This window comes from Pagrus pagrus (genome assembly GCF_965226575.1).
Source record: "Pagrus pagrus genome assembly, chromosome: 13".
Lineage (NCBI taxonomy): Eukaryota > Metazoa > Chordata > Actinopteri > Spariformes > Sparidae > Pagrus > Pagrus pagrus.
Window position 1 is genome coordinate 5,292,557 of NC_140197.1, and position 21,779 is coordinate 5,314,335.

The 21,779-nt window shown below is 37.9% G+C and overlaps 1 protein-coding gene across 1 annotated transcript; it reads left to right on the forward strand.

Annotated features, from left to right (window-relative positions):
- Positions 1 to 1,732: 1,732 nt before the first annotated feature.
- rgs9a (regulator of G protein signaling 9a) lies at positions 1,733 to 21,501 on the forward strand (the record flags this gene model as incomplete). The annotated part of the gene is made up of 17 exons (XM_084370458.1): positions 1,733 to 1,801; positions 4,702 to 4,789; positions 5,944 to 5,994; positions 6,130 to 6,236; positions 7,680 to 7,731; positions 8,123 to 8,181; positions 10,347 to 10,423; positions 11,515 to 11,596; positions 12,119 to 12,181; positions 14,798 to 14,827; positions 15,032 to 15,093; positions 15,325 to 15,438; positions 17,043 to 17,158; positions 17,757 to 17,844; positions 18,706 to 18,844; positions 19,090 to 19,172; positions 21,345 to 21,501. The coding sequence occupies 17 exons, from the start codon at positions 1,733 to 1,735 to the stop codon at positions 21,499 to 21,501; spliced, it is 1,437 nt and encodes a 478-aa protein (XP_084226584.1).
- Positions 21,502 to 21,779: the final 278 nt, after the last annotated feature.

The window sequence follows — 21,779 nt, forward strand, 5'->3', positions numbered from 1 at the left end:
ATGCACTAGACTCTATAGTGAAGGTAAATAGCCTGCATATACAGCCTAGATAAAAAGTTAGGATAGTAGCTCATGACTTCACAGCCAGATGAACCTGTTAGGACCAATGCCCAGGTTTACTTTGTGGTTTTAGTATTGGAAGAAATGTAATTCATTAACTTGCATAAACCGTGTGAGACATAATATTTCTGTTTCAGTTCTGGGGCCCCTGGGGACTGGGCTTGTTTTAATTCAGTGATGCTCAAAGCACGTATGAAATTCTGACTTTGTTTGTCAGAATCATGACTAGAAAGGCATATTTAAGCTATTATGATTTATCATAATCTCAGCAGCCTTTTTAAACATATAGGCCTACATCAGAGGGTTGAAATATATAGGGCTAACCAAATTAAAGTTGAAGTGACATCAGATTGCAACCAATGCCGATGTCATTTCACCTGCATTACCCAAATCCACAACGTGAGGTCAATTTATATATCCACAGATGTTTTATGAATAAGGTTTTGCATGAAATGCAGCAACACTTATGTGGACACCAGGGCTAAGAACAACCACTCAATATCAAGAATTCCTGTGCAAACAGATTTCAAGTAAAGCAGCTATAAGGAACTATACTTTTGTTTTGATTCCGGTGGCCCCTGTGGGCATTAAGAATAGAAAAAAAAAAACCCTTTTGCTTATGTAGGTCAAATGGAGGCATCAGTATTAAATTGAATAACCAGTTTAAAGAGTATTTTTAAAGTTTGGAGTATTAACACAACAGGTGGCTTATTCTTACATATAGCACCTTTAACAAAATAGTAAGGAAATTATTAAATGCAGTTTGACATTTTGGGAAAAATGCTTACTCTCTTTCTTGTGGAGAATTAGATGATTAATAGGTTACCACTGTCATGTCTGTACAGTAAATAGGCCTACAAAGCTATAGCTGTCAGCTGGTTAGTTTTTTTTAGTATAAAGACTGGAGACTGAGGAAATAATTAGACTCTCTCTGTCCAAAGATAACAAAATCCATCTACCAGCAGCTCTAACGCTCATTAAATACGTTATTTTTCCCATTGTATGACAAGTTTATTCTTGTTGGTTTATATATACAAAAATTATAAAAACTACAAATTTAAGTTTTACAGTTTAACAGATTCTTGTAGACTTCTGGAAGTTACAATAACCCCAAATTAAAACTGCAACTTGTGTTTTTAATGCAGATTAATTGCATTAATTAGTGAGCTTTAGAGGTGCTGGTAGGGGGATTTTGTTACCTAAGGACCGAGCCTGGCTTTTTTGCAGTCCTTGGTCCGCTTCTGACTGTAGCTTCATATCGTACAGACATAAGAGCGGTGTCAATCTGAACATCTAGGTCTGAGCAAGACTCAGAGCTAGATTATTTTACCCAAATTGCTTCTGATATATCAAAGCAGTCATAAAGCCAGCTAAACTACCTGTTCCAGATCTGACAATTAGTCTGCCTTCACACAAGTTAATTTCAAATCCCCCCAGACAGGCTTCTCTGCAACTGTGGGATGAGAACACAGGCTTCCTACAGCTGATTGGTGGACAAATCCATCCTTCCCATCCTGTTTTACAATCCCCACACAGGAGGAGTGTGTTCAAGTCTACTGCATGCACTCACTTATCTGTCAGCTACTATCGATATTATAACTGGAATATTTCACACTAGGATTTTTATTCTTTTTGTTTTTACATCTGATTTGGTTTTCATCTATCTGCAAATATGACCATAAGAACAGCCCGTCCAAACCGGGGACAACATTACCAGCCCCGTATGCACTGCTTGAAAAAGGTGGGTGGATATCATCATCACTATTATTGATTTATTTAGTTCTTCAATGTATAAACTCATGTCATTTTATTCGTAATATTTTATCCTAAATTTAATTAGAAGTGTGGACAAGTTTTAAACATTGCAGATATATTAATTGTTGAAGTTATTCTAAAGTTTAATTAGACTTAACATTTCTGGATTACACTGGTGTTTCCTTTTATTTTGTTCAAAAAATATGAAGAGCAACAATACATTTCTGGAAATAGATCTATTTTTTTTTTTTTTTCCAGTTACAGGAGAGTTTTACACATGAATTGTTTGCCCCCAGAAGAGCAGGGGCTGGTTAAAGATCAGCTCTAATTCCACCTTAAAGCCAATTAGCTTTGCTGCCCTGCTGCCATCCAAATATACTGAGCAGTTTAGCAGCATATCCTGACCTCATCTGGTAGCTACTCAGATGAAGATGTAAACTTCAAACACACTGGCAAATTGAGACAAAAGGGCAGACGGACAAGAATGAGTCAATAACAGAAAGAAATATAAAGGTTATTTGATTACACTGCAAAAGAAAGCAGACAAATAGAAAATATTACAAATTACATATGTGGAATAGATAAATTAAACAAAAGCTATTTTGGTAAAGATACATTGGATTTCTGTCCTTTGGTAGACTCTTTTGCTCCAAACTGAGAGCACGTATGACCTCAATGACTTTCTCAAAGACCTGAACGCATGGACAGGATCAGTCAAAACACGAACATTGCAATAATGGACAACCTGCACGCTGTAGCAACTGATATAAGATTGTTAATTTAATCTAAATAACTGACGTCACTGAGTGAGAGGCTTTACCCTCTGAGGAAGCATGTCCAGGATGTATGTTGTTTGGTAAAGTGAAAGTGGGTTTATCAAATGTCAGTGGTGAGTTAAAACGTGTAAATCATGTGCCACAACTGCCTCACAGCGGTGGGATAAATAGGTGTTTTACTGGGAAAAAAACCCCCAAACAAACCTGACAGAAGTGCAGGAAACAATAGGACGATTTAAAAATCTCCTCCATTACAAATAAGAGTCCTGCACTCATAATTAAACAAAGAATCATATTTAAGATTTATGTATCTTGTAATTATTGCTGTCAAATAGTAAAGATAGCAATCTTTCACACTGGATTGTAGTGAGATAGAAGTATTAAGTTGCACAAAAAATGGAAATACTCAGAAGATAGTTAAGTGTAATCAGATGTTAGAGCTACATGTCAGAGGGGATGAGAAAGCAGCTCTTTCTCAATCCAGTGCTTTTTTGGAAGACCTGATTCATTCATATGCAAGTGTTCTGCATATCGAGAGCGAATACAGGAAGTAGTGTGACATCACTGTAGTGTTAAGGTGTGGAGGATGAGGTGGTGGATGGGTGTGTATATATGCAACAGTAGGTATCCTCAAGTTTCAAACAAACTTTTGAAGTCGCATAACCTTTGACTTACTGAAAAACATTGACAGGAACGTTTGATAAGGCATAGTATTAAGAATGTTTAATGCATCCCAATAGCCAGAATAAATGTTAGCTAGTACATCTCTGCTAAAACACAGATAAGTTCAAACTTAACATTTCTTTATGTTGCTACTTCATGTCTGTTTGGGCTCAATTGTCTATTTTTCCCTCGTCACAATGCTGTGCTTATGGTGTGGTTCGGTTAAGGCACAAAACCCAATTGGTTATCGTTAGGAAAACATCATGGTTTGGCTTAAAATGGCCTACCTGTTCTGTTCACCACTGGAAAAGTCTCCAGGTCTTCTGAAAAAATAAAAAAAACACCTGGATTTGTTGCCACAAAAAACATCTGGAAATGTCCACACCGTCTGAATTAAAATTTCTCTCCTTTACAGATTAAGGTGAAAAAATATTAGTTTAACAATGCAGCACATACTACTTAAATTACAGCAGGAAATCCACCTTACTTAACTAACTTGCTAACTCACTCGTGAACATCATCAAAGCAAAGACACAGTGTAGATGGCAGTATGATAAGCAACGCTTAGCTCAGATAGGCCACAGATGTTTAGTAACTGTGTTTGTACACTGTGTTTCTTCACAGCAGAAGTCTTTTGATTATGATTAATGTTGGCATTGGTGTTGCTCTGGTTACTGTAGCAGGAGCTAACTGGCTAAATCTGGCAGCAGTTGTTGCTTGCTATTTTAAGAGACACCGAGGTGACGAGATGGGTTGGCTGAAAGGTCAAAGTGCAATTAAAACACCGCTGTTATTAAAAGTGAATTGACAAAAAATTTATCATTAAGAAAAGTGCCATTATAAAGTAAAACTAAAGTAAAAAATAAAAACAGACTTATAAAAAATGGTATTTTTAAATAATATGTCTATAATTAAATAAAAGTGATATTCAATAAAATCCAGTTTTTAGGAAATGAGAGAGGAAATAAGATTTCATTTTCAATTTCCTCAATTATTTTACAAATTGCTGAGTCATACATTTATCTATATATTTTTTTAATAAAATGCATTATTAATATTAAACTGTATAATTCTATATAGCAGCTTTCTTACCAAGGTTATAAGTGCTCAACAATGTCTTTTTTAATTATTTGATATTGAACATTTTGGGATTGTATACACAATACATTGAAAACTTGATAACTCATATGTCAGATTTGAATGAAAATAGTAATGACTTCATGGCATTTTGATCACATTACAGTGAAGGTAATCAAATACAGCAATAGTTTAACAGCCAAGCCTAATTGAGATTCCCCTAATTCATCCTACCTGCACAAATGGTCTTATAACACCAGTGACTGATTGATGTTGTGAAATGATTTATTTGTTTACTAAAGAAACGGATAGAAAATACGAATTTACTAGTGTTTATGTAGTGGCTATGTTGCTGTCCTTCTGCTTTCAGCTGGAGGCCATTGTGGTGGAGATGCAGAGTGGGGTCAAGGGATCTGAGCAGAAACTCAACGTCACTACCATCCCACATGTTGTCGCTGGTGAGACTCAGACGCATATACACGCATTCACAAAAGACTGAGGGGGTTCCTAAAAGTCTTGAATCGTTTAAAGTTCATAGGCCTATATCATTTCATATATCATATCATTTAAAAGTAAATATTTTACATGCTATCAGCTTTATGGAGAAACAAAATCAGTGTGTGCAGTGCAGGGACTAAATTACTATGTAGTGAGGAACACACAGTGAAGACAAGATTAGGTAGATAGATGTTATCTTCAGTTTCTAGACTGAAGACAAAAGATCACAGTGCATTGAGCATTACAAATCTAGAATAAATTCACGTGACAAAGTACAGCACTTACAACCCTCTGCACAGACAGACAGGTGACACTGACAGGCAGCCTTGCTGTCTAAGCTGCTAACGCAGGCTAAATAAGGCAGCCTACAATTGGATGAGATCTGAGCAGTCCTTTAGGAGCAAAAGTAGCTTTTTAATCTGGTCTAAGACCGACGAGGTAAAGGTCAGCATGGATACATGGGCCCAACCCCCTCATGTGAACTGGTACTCTGAGTATAAGCACCTCTTGCTGTTAACAATGTGATCAGTCAGAGCAGAAGCCAAGCAGTGTGATTCATCCAGAATGATTGTTGCCTGTAGTTAATAGTTTGTGTTGTCATGTCTCCTGGACGATGCTGCCTGTTATTTTGTCCCTCCATCTTCACTGCAATTTACTTTGGATGTGATTTCACTTTGCTTTTAAATGAAAACTGCTGGAAACACATTATTACACTTGACTCAGAGACTCTCAGAGGGTCATTAGTGACCCATTACTTATGGAAAATTAGTAATGGGTCACTATGAAATAATGGCTACAAATGAAATAATACAATTATAGTAAACAGTTAGTTAGAACTGAAGAAGCCTCTTGGATGAGAGGTGAAACATCTTCAAGAAACTGAAAAATGTCCAGTTGCCTATGATACAGCATTTAGAATTTATGGCTTATATGAATAAAATGATTTAGACAGTGTAATTTAGTCTTGAGTCTCTAAAGACCTGATGTTTGCACTTAAGGATTAATTGACTTTTACTGGCAGAATACTGATACACATCCCTCCAGAGACTGGAGTCGTTAACTGTATGTGTGTTGTCTGTGCAGTGCTTCAGCTGTAATGTGTGTTGCCATACAGGTAATGACATCATTGCATGGATCGCCAACAAAATGAAGACCACTGCAGAAGGTACAATACTATGAAATCAAAAAAATGTTTAATAAAACATGACATTTTCACATGTCAGTGATATTTAAAAGCTGATATATCAACATGTTGTTTACTGTCTCCTCCATTCAATTCCTCTCCATGTCCGTGTTCCAGAGGCTCAGGCCTTTGGCACCATGTTAGTAGCCTATGGCTACATCTACCCCCTGCAGAACCACAAGAAGCTGGTCATGTGCAACGATGCCAGCCTCTACCGCTTCCAGGTAAAACTAGATCTTCTTCTTTGCTGCCTATAATTGGAATCAGTGTTGCACTTTCAATAAACAGAGTTTGAAGAATGTTTCTTCACTAAAGCCTCACTGATGCTGTTCAAACAACAGCATCACCTGTTCCTGTGCAGCTCACTGCTGATGTTTTGATGTGAACTGGGAGGACATTTTGGATCACTGTGGTCTTCTATAATGAAATCAAGGAGTTTGTGATATATTTCCCATTACAACAGTATTGTAGGACAGGACCTATTCCAAAGTAAGATACTAATAAGTTACATGATTCAGATGTTTATAACAACCTGATATCGGTTTTTGAGATGAAGTTTTAATTGTTATATTTAATGGGACAGGGACAGGAGTATTTAAAATTCTCTCCTTTCTTATGTTTTTGTTTTTGATAGTGGATGATGATATTAAAACTTATTGATATATCAGATTTTTCCTTAACATTTTAACATTTTAAAATGGTCACTGAATTTTAGACAAAGAAATATTGTCCAACCAAGCCAAGATGGCTGCCTTTGGTTAACATGGAGTCTATAGGGGCACCCAGTAGCTCCCTGCTGCTGTGTCCTTACCACAGTGGTCTGGGTTCGATTCCAACCCTGCGCTATTTGCTGCATGTCACCCACTCTCTCCTCTCTCCCCAATTTCCTGTATGATAATGCTGTGCTTAAGCCCTGGTTACGGTTAGGCACAAAAACCACTTGGTTATGGTTAGCAATACATTAGAGTGAGATCAAAAAGAATGCATTATCGTATATTAAAAATGGACATGTCAGAGACTGTGACAATAATGTCCAATCACATTCACTGCATTCATTCTCTCTAAGCACATGGCTCAACACTTCATGGTGTGCTGATGGTTTGGTACTCCTGCAAGAGAGTTTTCATCAGAGAAAACTTATTGTCTGCCACCAGCTTATTCAAATGTAAAAAAGTCTTGCGTTATTTCATTGGTTTCTGACTATTATTATGCTCTACTGTGCATGGACAGTTACATAAAGCTACTCTGGTAAGCTACTGCATGTGGAGGCCCAGTTTTAAACTGGGTCTCTGGAAGCCCAAACAGAAGTAATGTGAAATTTTCTGTAGTGAACTTCTTAAACAAAATTATGTTTATAGGTAAGTCTCCTAAAGTCAGGATACTGTAAGTCATCAAGTATGAGGCTAAAATAACGTTACATGTGTTTTTTAGCTGATAAAGAGATCCTCGGGTCTGCAGGACCCTTCAACAGAAGATTAGGAAAGTAACAAAACCCAAATGTGACCAGAGCCTGAAGCTTTATGCGACAGAATGTCCAGAACCTGACACTATGTTGTCTTTTGCAAATGTCTTTTTGTCAGATGTTGGGTGAAAATGCCATTATCATTCATACATCTTTAGACACAATTGAATAATTAATACTGTCTTTCCGATCTCAACCTTTTCAGACTCCATACTTCTGGCCTACACAGAAATGGGTTGCAGAGGACTCTGACTATGGTGGGTACAGTATGTCAGCGTTTTTAGGATGAACCCTGCAGACTGTTGAGTCAACAACTTTGATTGTTTTTTATAAATTGGACATGCTTTTTTTATCCCCAAAACTTGACAAAACTGGAATGAGAGACACTTTCTCCTCCTTTAGTTAAACTGCGTACTACCAAGGCACTTAAATACAAGTTCCAGTCTAGCCAAACATGCGCATTAATCAGTTTTGATAGATCTTTTTCTGCATCCTGTCTGGACTCATATGAAATTGATCAATTTTCTTTGACTTCTGGTAAGATTACAAACAAGCAGATTTCCCAGATGTTCACTTATACAATTGTTTGCAAAAATGCATCATGTGTGATGTGTGATTTGTAATGATTTTATTTTGCTCTGACTGTAGCCATATACCTGGCAAAGAGGAACATCCGCAAGAAAGGCATGCTAGAACCCTATGAACAGGTTTGTTGTAGTTCATAGTTCAAAGTATAAAAGTAAGTAAGTGCCTCAGGTCTTTCCTTATAAGTTATAAAAGTAATTGTGTTTGAATGTGAGTGTATGCGTGTCTATGAGCTACTTTCATTCTACATTATGTTCAAAGCTTTTAGCAGTACTGACAAGAGTGCTCAAGAATCTGACACATATTGAATTTGGATAGCGACATGACTTCAATGTGACAACAAGCATTTGACCAAAAACAGGTTGTAATTATTACAGTGGAATCACAGAAAGCAGGGTCTAAAAGTCTGAGACCACTATTCATAATACATCTATTTTGCATTTGTTTAGAATGTAACACTATAATTTTCATTACAGCTTAACAGTGTTAAAAGCGAAAGGTTGAATCTTTGAAAATGTCCATGAATTTCAGAATATCTTGATATTTGATATGTCCCCCTCTGGCATGGATTCCACAAGTTTGTGCATTACCTGATGACTCATGTTATCCCAGCACTGTTATAGATTTAACTAAGCAAATAGGTAAGCGGTAAGAGCCAATTACTGCAGTGATTAATATTTTTCAGCTGCCAACAAGTTATTTAACCCAAAATAATGCAGTGGGTAGCTTCCCATTTCTTTTCTCACAACCTGATATGAAGGCATGTCCTGTGGTCGTAAAAAAAAATGTTTACTCTGTTTCAGAAAGGTCAAATTATTGGCCTGAAAACAGCTAAGGAGATTACTGTAACTACTAAAATTGGGTTAAGAACTATCCAACGCATTATTAAAACCTGAAAGGATAGTGGTGAACCATCATCTTCCATGAAGAAATGTGATCGGAGAAATCCGGTGAAATCAAATCGTAAAAAATCAACAGTAGAACTCACAGCTATGTTTAATAGTGAAAGTAAGAGCATTTCCACATGCACAATGTGAAGAGGACTCAAGGGATTGGGACTAAACAGCTGTGTAGCCTTAAGAAAACCACTTATCAGTGAGGCTAATCTGAAAAATGGTTTTCTAACATTAACTAAATGACTTAAGTTTGTAGGGGGCATAAAGATTGGACTCTGGATCAATGGAAAAAGTTCATGTGGTCTGAGTCCAGATTTACCCTGTTCCAGAGTGATAGGGGCATCAGGGTAAGAAGAGAGGGAGATGAAGGGATGCTCCCATCATGCCTAGTGCCTACTGTACAAGCCTGTGGGGGCAGTGTTATGATATGGGGTTGATTCAGTTGATCAGGTCTAGGTTCAGCAACGTTTTGTGCCCAAAAAACGTGGTCAGCTGACTACCTGAACATACTGAATGAGCAGGTTTTTCCATCAATTGATTTTTTTCTTCCCTGATGGCACGGGCATGTTCCAAGGTGCAGAGGTAGGAATTGTGGAGTCATCAAGTCATCTCCTTGCCATGTATTTGTTCTGTTCATGCACTAAACTAGCTGAGTCCAATCAGCACAGCTCTTCAGCCAGGAAGGTGAGCTAATTAGTGAATGCACCTGGTTCAGTGACTGAGCAGAACAAATACATGGCATGGAGATGGCTTGATGAATCCACAATTCCCACCTCTGCTAAGATGACAGTACCACGATTCATCGGGCTCAAATTGTGAAAGAGTGGTTCAGGGAGCATAAGACATCATTTTCACACATTGATTGGCCGCGACTGTGTGATTTGTAATGATTTAAACCCCATTGAGAATCTTTGGGATGTGCTGGACCCGACTCTCCCATCATCAATATAAGATCTTGGTGAAAAATTAATGCAACTCTGGATGGAAAGAAAATGTTGTGACATTGCATAAGCTTATCAAAATGATGCTATGGCAAATGCATGTCTGCAATCAAAGCTAAAGGCAAATTAATCCATTTATTTGGTAAAAGTGTTTACCAAAGAGCAATAATAGCCTGTGATTATTTCAACCTAAATTGCTAAATGTAGTCTGAGGGCACTCTAGTGATTTGGGGGACTAAGGAGAGTCAGACTTTTAAAAAACATTTTAAACTCACAGTCCCTGGTTTGCACTGGAGACTTTTGGTTAAATATAAGGTTAAATGTTTTTACTATAATCTAGCATCTCATGTCTCTTTTCACTGTTTCTTCTCACTGTAACATCTGTTTGGTTCTTCTTGAACAGACAGAGAGCGCTGCTTCATGCTGTCACTGTATTTGTGTTTTTAACAGATGCATTACAACCACCTCCATGAATGGCTGAACCACAAGTGGGACTTTATTGTGATGCAAGCCACCGAGCAGTACAAGTAGGTGAAAGCATTCCAGCTTGGTATTTAACCTCAGCACAGTTTATTTTGGTACCTTTATTTAAGAGTTCACAGAGAAGATTAACAGGAACCGTAAGGAAAGAGGAAGACATAGGGCTAGCATGCAATAAAGTAAAGAGCAGAACCTGGCACAGAACTTTCCCAAAATCAAATCGTCTCAAACTGGCAAAGTCAAACAGGACTTAACAAGATTATTAAATTTGATAAGACGTTTGATGCCAACCCTCAGTACTTGACAGATTTTGAGACTCTGTGCTGTGGACAGATTTTGGTTGGTGCCAAAAAAGAATTGAGGCTCAATACCCTCTAGATAGGATTGTAAAACATCAGATTCTTAGCCTGGTGTATATTTTCTTATTTACGTATGTAAATATGTATTTACATAGAATTATATGGTTGAGAAGTTAGACATTTTTGACAGCCTACCTGTACTTGGAGACCAGTATAATCATTTTAAAGGAACAATTCACTCTAACATGAAAATTCAGTCATTATCTCCTCATCCCCATCCCCCAAAACAGCGTTACAGCATTCTCCTAAACAACTGAAGTAGATAGGGACTTGTTTCAGAATGCTGAAAAAAACAGCTGGAAAAAAGCATATGGCTCCATCCAGCATAACCCATGTCTCTGGAAGCTGAGAGATCCCAAATTGATTTGAAAAGATGCTATTTACACCCAGTATGCATGTTCAAGCGTGTGCATCTGCTTCAGACAAGGTGTGCCAACACTTTTACCTTAGCAGCTAGGGTGTAAATAACGTCCATTCGAATCAATTTGGGATCTCAGGGCCTCTGGAGACTTGGATTATGCTGCACAAGCTGCATGGAGCCATTTTTTTGTGGGGACATTGGTTGTTTTTTATGTTTTAAAACAAGTTCCCAGCTACTTCAGTTGTTTAGGAGAATACTGCATGCTCTGTTTGGTTTTGAAGCTCCAGAAATGTTTTATGGACTATGAAACTCTGCATCAGAATGTGTGGGAGTACTGACTGAATTTTCATTGTTGGGTAAACTGTGTGTGTGTGTGTGTGTGTGTGTGTGTGTGTGTGTGTGTGTGTGTGTTTGTCAGGGCTGGTAAGGAGAGGAAGAAGCCGGATCGTGTGGTGTTTGACTGCCAGGAGAGGGCTTACTGGATAGTGAACAGGCCACCGGTCAGTGTGTGTGACATTGTGTTTGTTTTATATGTATATACAGAGAGAGATGAACAAAAGGCCAAATAAATGATGTGATCCAAATAAATTCACATCATCACATCAACTATATCCTGATGACTCATGTTATCCCAGCACTGTTATAGATTTAACTAAGCAAATAGGTAAGAGGTAAGAGCCAATTACTGCAGTGATCAATATGTTTCAGCTGGCAACAAGTCATTTAACCCCAAATGATGCAGTGAGGAGCTTCCCATTTCTTAAACAACCATGTCAGAAGACATATCCTGTAATCGTGGAAAAGATGTAACTCTGTTTCAGAAGGGTCAAATTATCGGCCTGCATCGAGCAACGAAAAACAACTAAGCAGATAACTGAAACTACTAAAACTGGGTTAAGAACTGTCCAACGCATTATTAAAACCTGGAAGGATAGTGGTGAGCCATCATCTTCCAGGAAGAAATGTGGTCAGTGGTTATACTTAATGTATGTTTCTTATGAATCTGTCCTGTGTGTGTCCAGCGTCGTACGCACAGTGCTTTAGACAGCGGTCCAGAGCGTCTGATGGATCCCAACACAGATGAGGTACCAGGTCAGTACACACACACACACACACACACACACACACACACACACACACACACACACACACACACACACACACACACACAGAGTGGAGAGGTCAGTGGATTGAGGTCAGCTGGTCTTTTAAGAAACTTACTGGAGCTTAGAGAGTAGTACTGCTGGACTGATCTCTGTAGATCCACTTAGAGACTAGAACCTTCCTCACTTGCTCTCTCCTCTTCTTCCCTCCCCTTTCCGTTTCCTTTCCATTTAGCTGAACTGAATTTTAAAAACTATTTGCTGTATTATTAATAGCTGGTAACATTTGAGGTTGAGCTTTGTAGAATTGGCAACATCTACATAATTCACATTTAATATCAGGATTACATTTGTGATAAATATGATGAACATTTTGATTACACTGCTCTCATTGACATGTCCTCCATAACAAAAGCTTAGTCGTCCTGTGGTATTAATTTATAAACTGATGGAAAAATGTCTCTGAGATATGTCTCTATAAAGGCCATAACTGTGTAGTACTGTGAAATTGTCAATGAGATTCCTGTGCTGCTGTTTGAGGGCAACACTAAGCTTATTGTTCATAGTATATGTGAAATAGTGTAACCTTGCTTCTGCAGTTTAAGGTTTGAACAACTTCTACTGTGTCCACTTTCCTTGGAAGACGTTTATTAAACCTTGCTTGCTCTTTCTAAGAAGCACTATTGTGACTTAAGGTACTTATCAAATGCAAGAAAGCTTAAAAAAGTTTAACAATTCAATCACTTAATAGTTATACCTTATTCTTTACAAAGTTAGTCATTCTAAATGCCTGTCAGCAGGTCGGATTCCGACTTATCCACGTTGGATAAGTCATCAAGTTTAAACTTCTTTTTATGTTTAAGTGTCACAGCTGAGGAAAGAAGCTGCTCTGTAGTCTGGTGCCAGAAAAAAACAACATTTTCTTTGTTTCACCATCATCACATTACATTTATTAATCTTACATAGCTTCAAAAAGATAAATAAACTCATCATCATGCACCCTGCGAACAGGAGTATTAAATAGTATTAAAAACGTTGCCTCTTTCTTTTCCCGGCTTTCAAAACAAATGCAAACATTAGTTTACCTTGTGAGACAGCTGGATTTGCAGGATCACGTGATGTGATAGCGAAATCATGATCATGAAATCATGAAATGCTCTCTTCTTCTTATTTGAATAATTTACTCAGTCTGTTTGCTGACACGGAACATTGCTTTATTGTTTTAATTTCCTTAAACTGAGCTGACACCTGCTGGACATCATAATGTACCAACTAATGATGATAATGACTAATGATAATAATAATAATAATAATAATAATAATAATAATAATGATAATAATAGTAGAAGTAGTAGTAGTAGTAGTAGTAGTAGTAGTAGAACAGATAAGACATGTTGCAAAGAAAACAGTGTGGTAGCATTAATAAAAAAGCTGTTTTGAAAACATTTGTTTTGAAAAATGCTTTTATAGATGTCAGTGATTATGGGAGTTGGGAGTTCCAGAGCTGAGGGCTCTGACTGTTAAAGCTCTGTGAACTTCAGTCTTGAACTAGGACCTAGAAACAGCCAGCAGAGGCCTGCCTGAGGAGGCTGCAGTCTGGCTCACTGGGGAGCAGAAATTCAGTTAAAAAGCCATAAAGTGCTCTAAAAGTTATCAGTGGAATCTTAAAACGACTCTGAAACTGACTGGTTAACAGGAGTCATTTGAGCTGGTCTTCCTGCATTTGTTCAAAGCTCAGCAGCTAAGCTTTCAGTCAGCTGAAGGCCTGAGATCATTTTTGGCTTAAACAATTAAATGGCCTAATTTGAATAACTTCAGCCTCAGCAGCACCACTCCACCCACCTGTGCACAAGTGGATTTGTTTTGGAGTCAGGAAATGACATGTCAACGTTGTTTCATTTATTACATTTTTCTTTGTCCTGTCTTTTTCTCTTTTCAAACAGGTTTTCTTGCACTGATGAAGATAAGAGTAGTATCATAGTATTCAGTGTTTTACCCAGATTGTCATTCTTGTGTGTAAACTTCATGTAAACATGTGTTCCATGTAGTCTTAAGACAGTCTCTCTGGGAAATAGTGATTTTGCCACTGTAACAATGTAAAATAATTGAGACAGTGCATTATTTTCAAAAGCTTACAATTCAATCTAATTGGTCACGTGGGGAAAATGCTCACAAATTCTACTTTCCTGTTTAAAATGCACCTTTACAATACCAGGTTAATTTTAGTTTCAATTACACTTTACACATAACACTTAACAGTTACAAGCTTTAGGTGTGTTTTACGCAGGATAATAAAGTCAATATGTGTGAAAATCTGCTGCAAATGTATTCATGTATATATTCATGTATATATTTTTGGCTGCAATAATCACAGAAAAACTACCAAATCAAGTATCCTTTACCCTGGAGGGACTGGCTGTTTTTTTATTTTCAACCTCTCTGTGTAGTATTAACAGTGGTTGTTTCTCTACGTGTAAGCACATGGATAGCATCAGGATGTTGCTGATACTGCCCTGTATAGATTGTGCTTTCCAAAGTGATATGAGCCAAACAAAATGTTCCCATTGAAACAAACATTTTTGTCTTCCTGTCTCTTAGAAAATGAGCTTCGACCAGTACAGACGCCAGGTATGTCATAGTTTTTAACAAAGCGGTAACCTTTATTGAGCTGGGAAACATGGACAGTGAGGAAAACATTTTCTCATGCAGATGTCTGTCTACAGATTTGAAAGTGGATAATTTGATATTCTTTTATTTATCAAAGTTTTGCAAAATTTCAATTACAATTTCACAAAAGATAACGTTTTTGTTTGTATTCCTCTTGTATCCCAGAACATTTTCTATCAACAAGCCATAATGAGGTCAAAGGTCAAATCTAGTGTGTCCCTCGGAGCGTAAGTTCCTCTGGTTTGTTTGAAGCATTTTCTTGTAATCATGACTTTTCATTTTGTAATAACATTCAAACTATCTAAAAACTAGTGGATGTACAGCTCTCTTAATTAGATTATCATGTTGGATCTTTCAGTTATCAGGATTCGGTGATCAATTAAAACAGCGTAGAAACACTTAAGCAACATAGAGGCTCTGTGGATTTCATCAGTCTCATAATAGTTGTGGTTCTGCAGACTGGTCAAGTACATCACAACCTACAAAAACCACGACCCGTTCCTGGCTCCCTGTCTACCCAGCAACCCCTGGCAAACAGACAACGACACATACTGGACTCTGAACACGAGAAGGTGAGACTGCTGCATTTTCTCTGTTTGCCTCTTTGGCTTCATCATCAACTTACTTAAAGGTATCAATATTTGAATCAAGAAATGATCACACTGATGATGACACACTGGAATGGTCACTGTAAAACCAGCACTGATGGTGTGAGCCTCTTTAGACCACTCCACTGACTTTACATTGTGAGCTCAGTTGAAAAGCACAAACAGGTAGCGCATGCTGGAGTATTGTGGTCCCTCACAATATTTTGTATTACCTTGCAATATGTTTAGTGTTCCCTCTGACCCACAGAGGAAGACTGGTCTGTGTTATTGGTAACAGCTGCTGGTCGGGGCTATAGCTTTGGCCGCTGCAGTTCCTGTAATTATGGCTTTGTTTGTGTGTCTGTAGAGTGAAGTGACATGGCTGTGCTGGGCAGGTGAAGCTATTCCTGAACTCCTTTGTTCTGTGATAACACATCTGTGATAGCTACAACCATAGCATCATAGCAGTAACCACACCAGCAGCCATAGCCAGGCCTGACAAAGCAGCTCTGGCTACATGGTTGCAGCCAGTGGCAGTATACTGTCTCTGCCTTTCAGTAATGAGCAACAAATGCATCACATAAAGTGTCTAAACTGGCTTTGTATTATAGCTCTCTCTCTAACATACCAACTGTTTCTATGGATCAGGGGGAATGCAAAAAGTTATTGCATAGTAACGCAAAAACTGCAACACTTTATATTAAGGTCTTTGTAATAAGTGTTAGTTAGTAGGTAATAAGGCCAAGTCCAATAAGTAACATTCATGTGTTAATAAGACTGTATGAGTGTTAATGATAGCAACATAAACACATTTATTGTTAGATTATAAGACATTTTTGACAACTCTTGATAAACTTGGTCAGAGTCTATAGACTGAGCCATGAGCTAATAAGCTAACAGTAGCTAGCTACAGGGATAGGTTAGAGAAGCAGTGTTCGGTTACCTGGTGATATGCTGCCCCCCTATGTTTTTGGCCATATTTTATTTACACCTTTAAGAACGTTAATAAAAGCCTTATGAGTTTTTTTTTATTTAATCGCTTATAATAGCATTACAAACATTTATTGAGTTTAACTAACGTAACTATTATGTCACTGTTAGCTTTAAGCTTTATTTGTTGCTTTAAGAAATTCAATGCATACTTTATTATGCTTTTTCTGGCAGTTAACTATGCACTTTATGAGGGTTAACTTTGCTTTTTGCAAATTGATCTAAACGTAGCGTGAGAAAGTTCTCATTTTACCTTGGCAACAGAAAGGAAAAAAGTAGAAACCATCTTAAGCTCCACTTTTAGCTTTTTCCATTGCTTTCATCCTCATTGAACCTGGATCTCTCTCCCTTTTTTAATATCTAAAAGAGTTTTTCTCTACCAAGTGTATATAGAAATGTCTACTGAGAAAACATGCAAATCACATATGGCCTTTGTATGAAATCTGTTGGCGTTCAGGTAAAAAAAAGGTTTTTGATGTGTGACTTTACAAAAAATACAAAAAAACTTCTGTGAACCATTTATTCCATCTGTACAATTCAAAACCAATGTATGCATTTAATTGTGTAAATAAAATGTGGATTTTTATGTTTGTGTCCAGAGTTGATGTTCCCACTAAGAGTCGAGTAGAGCGCTGGTCCTTCAGCTTTTTCGAGCTGCTGAGCGACCTGCGAGGCCGAGACGACTTCAAGATCTTCCTCAAGAAAGAGTTCAGCGGTATGTTGCAAAATGTCATTAAACACATTTTTGTGTGGCTCATGAATCTTTTGTGTTGAGGGATGGTGCGTGTTTACAGCGCTCAGCACAAGCATCCCCATTACTTCATGTGGAAACCTCTCTCTGTCTTAGGCAGTAGTACATATGTACAAGACTTTATTTTGTTTTCTCATAGTACAGGTAATGGGCTAGCAGTGCAGATTTTAAATTGTAATAAAGTTGCTCCTACCACATTAGAGATATAATAGTTTTGATGTTTTCAGTCCCAAATATGTATATATGGTACAAATACAAGATCTTAGCACATGCAGCTTGTATGAAAAATGTATTTGGATACACAAATATTTTTTTCCATGTCAATAAGCTAAGCACTTGGGACAATGTGTTTGATATACCATCCGCCATCCAAAAACATCAGATATGAGCAGCATTTCAAAATTACATACTGCAGCATAGTTTTCTTTGTGTTCCTAGAGGGGGAGAAGTTTCCTTAAAAGGGGTTTCCTACAGTGGGAAAATTGTGTTTGTGTGTGTGTGTGTGTGTGTGTGTGTGTGTGTGTGTGTGTGTGTGTGTGTGTGTGTGTGTGTGTGTCCTCAGGGGAGAACTTGGCTTTTTGGGAGGCAGCTGAAGAGCTGAAGTTGGGCACGGCATCTTCCATGACAACAAAAGCTGAGAGCATCTTCAAGTAAGACAAATAAACTGGACTGTTTATCTGTGTATGAGAATATATGTGTGGTTCCTATTGTCACATACCACGTTAAACAGGCCTCACGTGTACAAATGTTCTGTATACATACTGTATGCTGATTGTACTCTTGCTTGCATGTTCTTGCTTTTTTTTTTACACACTGATTCTGGTCTTTTTGTCCTGTCATCCATCATTCAAAATATGTCAGACACCACTACTTGAACAAACTAAAGTACAGTGAGTTTCACCACTGCTTCAAGGATCAGTTCACCCAAAAATGAAAACTCAGTGATGATCTACTCACAACCATGCTGGTGGAAAGTTGGAGGAAGTCTTGACGTCCACAAAATAGTTCTGGAGCAAAACAGCATCATAGCCTCCTCCAAACTAACTGAAGTAGCTGGGTACTGAAAAACAACTGAAAAAAAAAAAAAATAATAATTAAAAGACGTCATTTATACACTTAACATGCAGTCTAGTTTACGCGTTGACACTTTTAGCTTAGCAGCTACAGTGAAGATTTTGGCTTTAAAAAGGATGTAAATAAAATCTTTGCTAAACGTTGCTGAACTATGATTGGTACATGGTAGTAGCTGTTGATTACCTTTTCCCAACAGAGCCACACGTGCAATAATCTAGTGAGACAAAGAGAGAAAAAATGTGTGAAATAACCCAAACTGCTCTACCTTTGGATGAAACTAGTGCGATCACATGAGACCATATCCCTAATAGTAAGAAGCTGATTGAGAAAATAGGATGCCAGTCATGCAGTGTAATATTGATCTGGACTGTGTGTGTGTGTGTGTGTGTGTGTGTGTGTGTGTGTGTGTGTGTGTGTGTGTGCGCGCGTGCGCTTAGGACCTTCCTGGCTCCCGGTGCCCCCCGCTGGATCAACATTGATGGCAGGACAATGGGTCTGACAGTGAAAGGCCTGGAGCATCCTCACCGCTACGTGCTGGAAGCAGCCCAGACACATGTCTTCCTGCTCATGAAGAAGGTGTGTACTGTTAGAAATGCAAAAATAAAAAGAAAGAAAGACAGAAAGAAAGAAAGTCCCATGTTTCTAACCCTGTAGATGATAATGTCTATAATTAATCCAATAGGGTGGTTAATTTATACCAGTAAGTGATTAATGATTTGTGAATCTGTGCTACAAATACACATTTTTAGACTGAGATTAAAGGTACTTTTGTGTAGTGAAACTGAGGTCATCTGCAGTCTCATGTGTTTATTTCGGTACAGGATACTTTCTTCCGTTACCTCAAGTCACCAGTGTACAAAGAAATCCAGAAGAAGTCGATAACCCCTGAGTCTCATAACTTCAGGTAGGTGGCTTAACTCATTCATGTCCATACCTTCTGTATCTAGCAATCACTGCACATGACCACACATGATGAATATGTTCATTTTGGCATCCTGGTACATGTACAAAAAGGTATTCAGGGTTGGAGTTATAGCGGATAATAGTGGAACTGGTGCATTCTTAGAGATAGAGAGTACCCACGTACATCACTGGGACAAATGGATACAATGTTTTTTAAACAAAGAAAGAAATATCTTCATGCATAACGTTTGCCAAATGAGTAGGCATAAATAGTTAGGAATGTGTAGTGTAGAGTGTTTCACAGAATGTATACAGTTTCTCCTAATGCAACAAGTCTCAAAATTGAGAATTTTTTCAAGGAAATATGTCAATATGTTATATTCTTTAACAAATCTGATGTAAATAGTGAAATCAGTCGAAACAGTGTGTTCACACAACTGCTGGGATGAAGATGCACTTCAGACACATCCACAGACTGGACGAACTTTAACCACGAAAAACAGACAGAATTTTACTGTGATGCAGCAACAAACCAACATCACTCTGACTTTCACACACACACACACACACACACACACACACACACACACACACACACACACACACACACACACACACAAAATCAAGCACTCACAGTAGCCCACTTCTTGCAACAATTGTGTCAAGAGGATCACAACAACAGTTATTTAGTTAAATATGAAAAGGTGTGACAGCGCACACCTCAGAGAGAGAGAGACAGAGACAGAGAGTGAAAGAGAGAGAGAGAGACTGATGTGGTCACTGTCAACATTGTTCTGAGAGAATATGGTGTGGTCCTCTGGAAAACATGTTTCTTTTAACCTATTTATATCATTAATGTAAAATTAAAAAAAATGGTTGCTGGTAATGTATCAGTAACCTCGCAAGATTTATGTTTTACTGTAATTGCTTTCATGGGAGCTCAGACCCTACCTCCCATTGGCTCACACGTAACTCAAACCAGACTATAATTGTACTCGTTGTTTCTCACCATCTCTCCCCTACGGTTGACTCTCATATACAAATGTTATTTTGCAGTCACTGGTTGGGTTTTATGACAGATTCATGACATTGTAACTTAAAGGGGCATTACAGCACCTCTTAATAAGGTCAGACAGGAAGTATGAATGGAAGAATGCTGACAGGTTAAACAAGAAAGTCTCAGCTGTAACTGGAGGGTTATACTGTAGAAAAAAGCTCCCAAATACAATCACATACATGTCAATGGAATTTGCACCCCAGAAAGAGAATGTCTGTGTGGATTATTGACAGTAACATGCACAGTGCTTCTGGATAGAAAGGTTGAATTTGTTGCCTTTCCAGTGTTCTAAAATGTACCCAAAATCAATCTTGAGTAAAAGTAAAGATATCATGTTGAAATACGACTTTTATCACTTTCAGAAGTAATTTTCTGGCATTGTATGTAGTTAAGGATCACAAGTGCAAGTACAATTAATCATAGATTTATTTACTTGTATGTGCTTACTGTATACTGTGGGTTGATCAATCATTGTCCTGGCTGATTATCGGATCCGATATTCAGCCCTTTTATAATTATTGAAATCATTTCCTTAATTTCGATTAAAGGTAAAATCTTTTCATTTAAAATTATACTCTAAAACGCAATTTGCAGAGCAACTAGTGACTAAAGTTATCAAATAAATGTAGTGGAGTAAAAAGTACAGTAGTCAAGTGATAAAATAAGAGAAAACACGGTAGCATTTTATTGGTAAATTAATTAATGGTAAATTTAGAGTTAAACTTTAGTTCATAGTTATTTCGCTGCTAACTAATGATGAATTGCTTTATAAACCATTTATTAAACAATTGTTTATCGTAAAGTTACAACTGATATTTATGAAACTTTGTAAATGGTTAATGAATACTGTTCTAGGTCATGTGTAAATATTTTTTAGATGTCATTAAAAAGTTGTGAGCACCACATGAACAATGTAATTTCATTCATCCCTCCCGGTGTGGTGTGGTGTGGAGGCAAACATCTCAGAGACATCTCAACAAATAAAATTATGGCTGGACATCAGAAAATAGTTTGGAGGAGCAATAGGAACTTTGCATTAGGGCCTGGAGACAAAATTAATCTTAACTTCATGTCTGAGCATGAGGTTTAACAATCATGTTTCGTTCTCCATCCTAGTCAAGCCCAGCTGGAGCAAAATGCTCAGAACCGAAACCCGGGCATCCATCCCATCATCCTCTGGCAGCAGGAGGAGGAAGAGAAGGCCAAGGCGGCCGCTGCCTCCGCTCCTGTTGATGTCAAGGCCATGATGAGCAAAATAGACAGGAAGAAGTAGAGATGTGTGTGCAGTGTTCGACATGTCATGTCACACAAAGTACCAACACAGAAACCATCCCTCTATTAGGGTGTATACACATAAGGACACTTAAGAATTGGATTTGCTCTTCAGTGTCATGCCAATAAATGTTGTTCTGTGTTAGCAAATTATCAAATGAGGAAAACCCAACTTTTGTCATGGAGGTATTACTGATCAGACCAAATAAGGACAGGCCTAGGGGCCCAAGCTGTCAAGGGGCCCCTGGGAAACGCCTGTGTTTGAAGACACTGGTAACA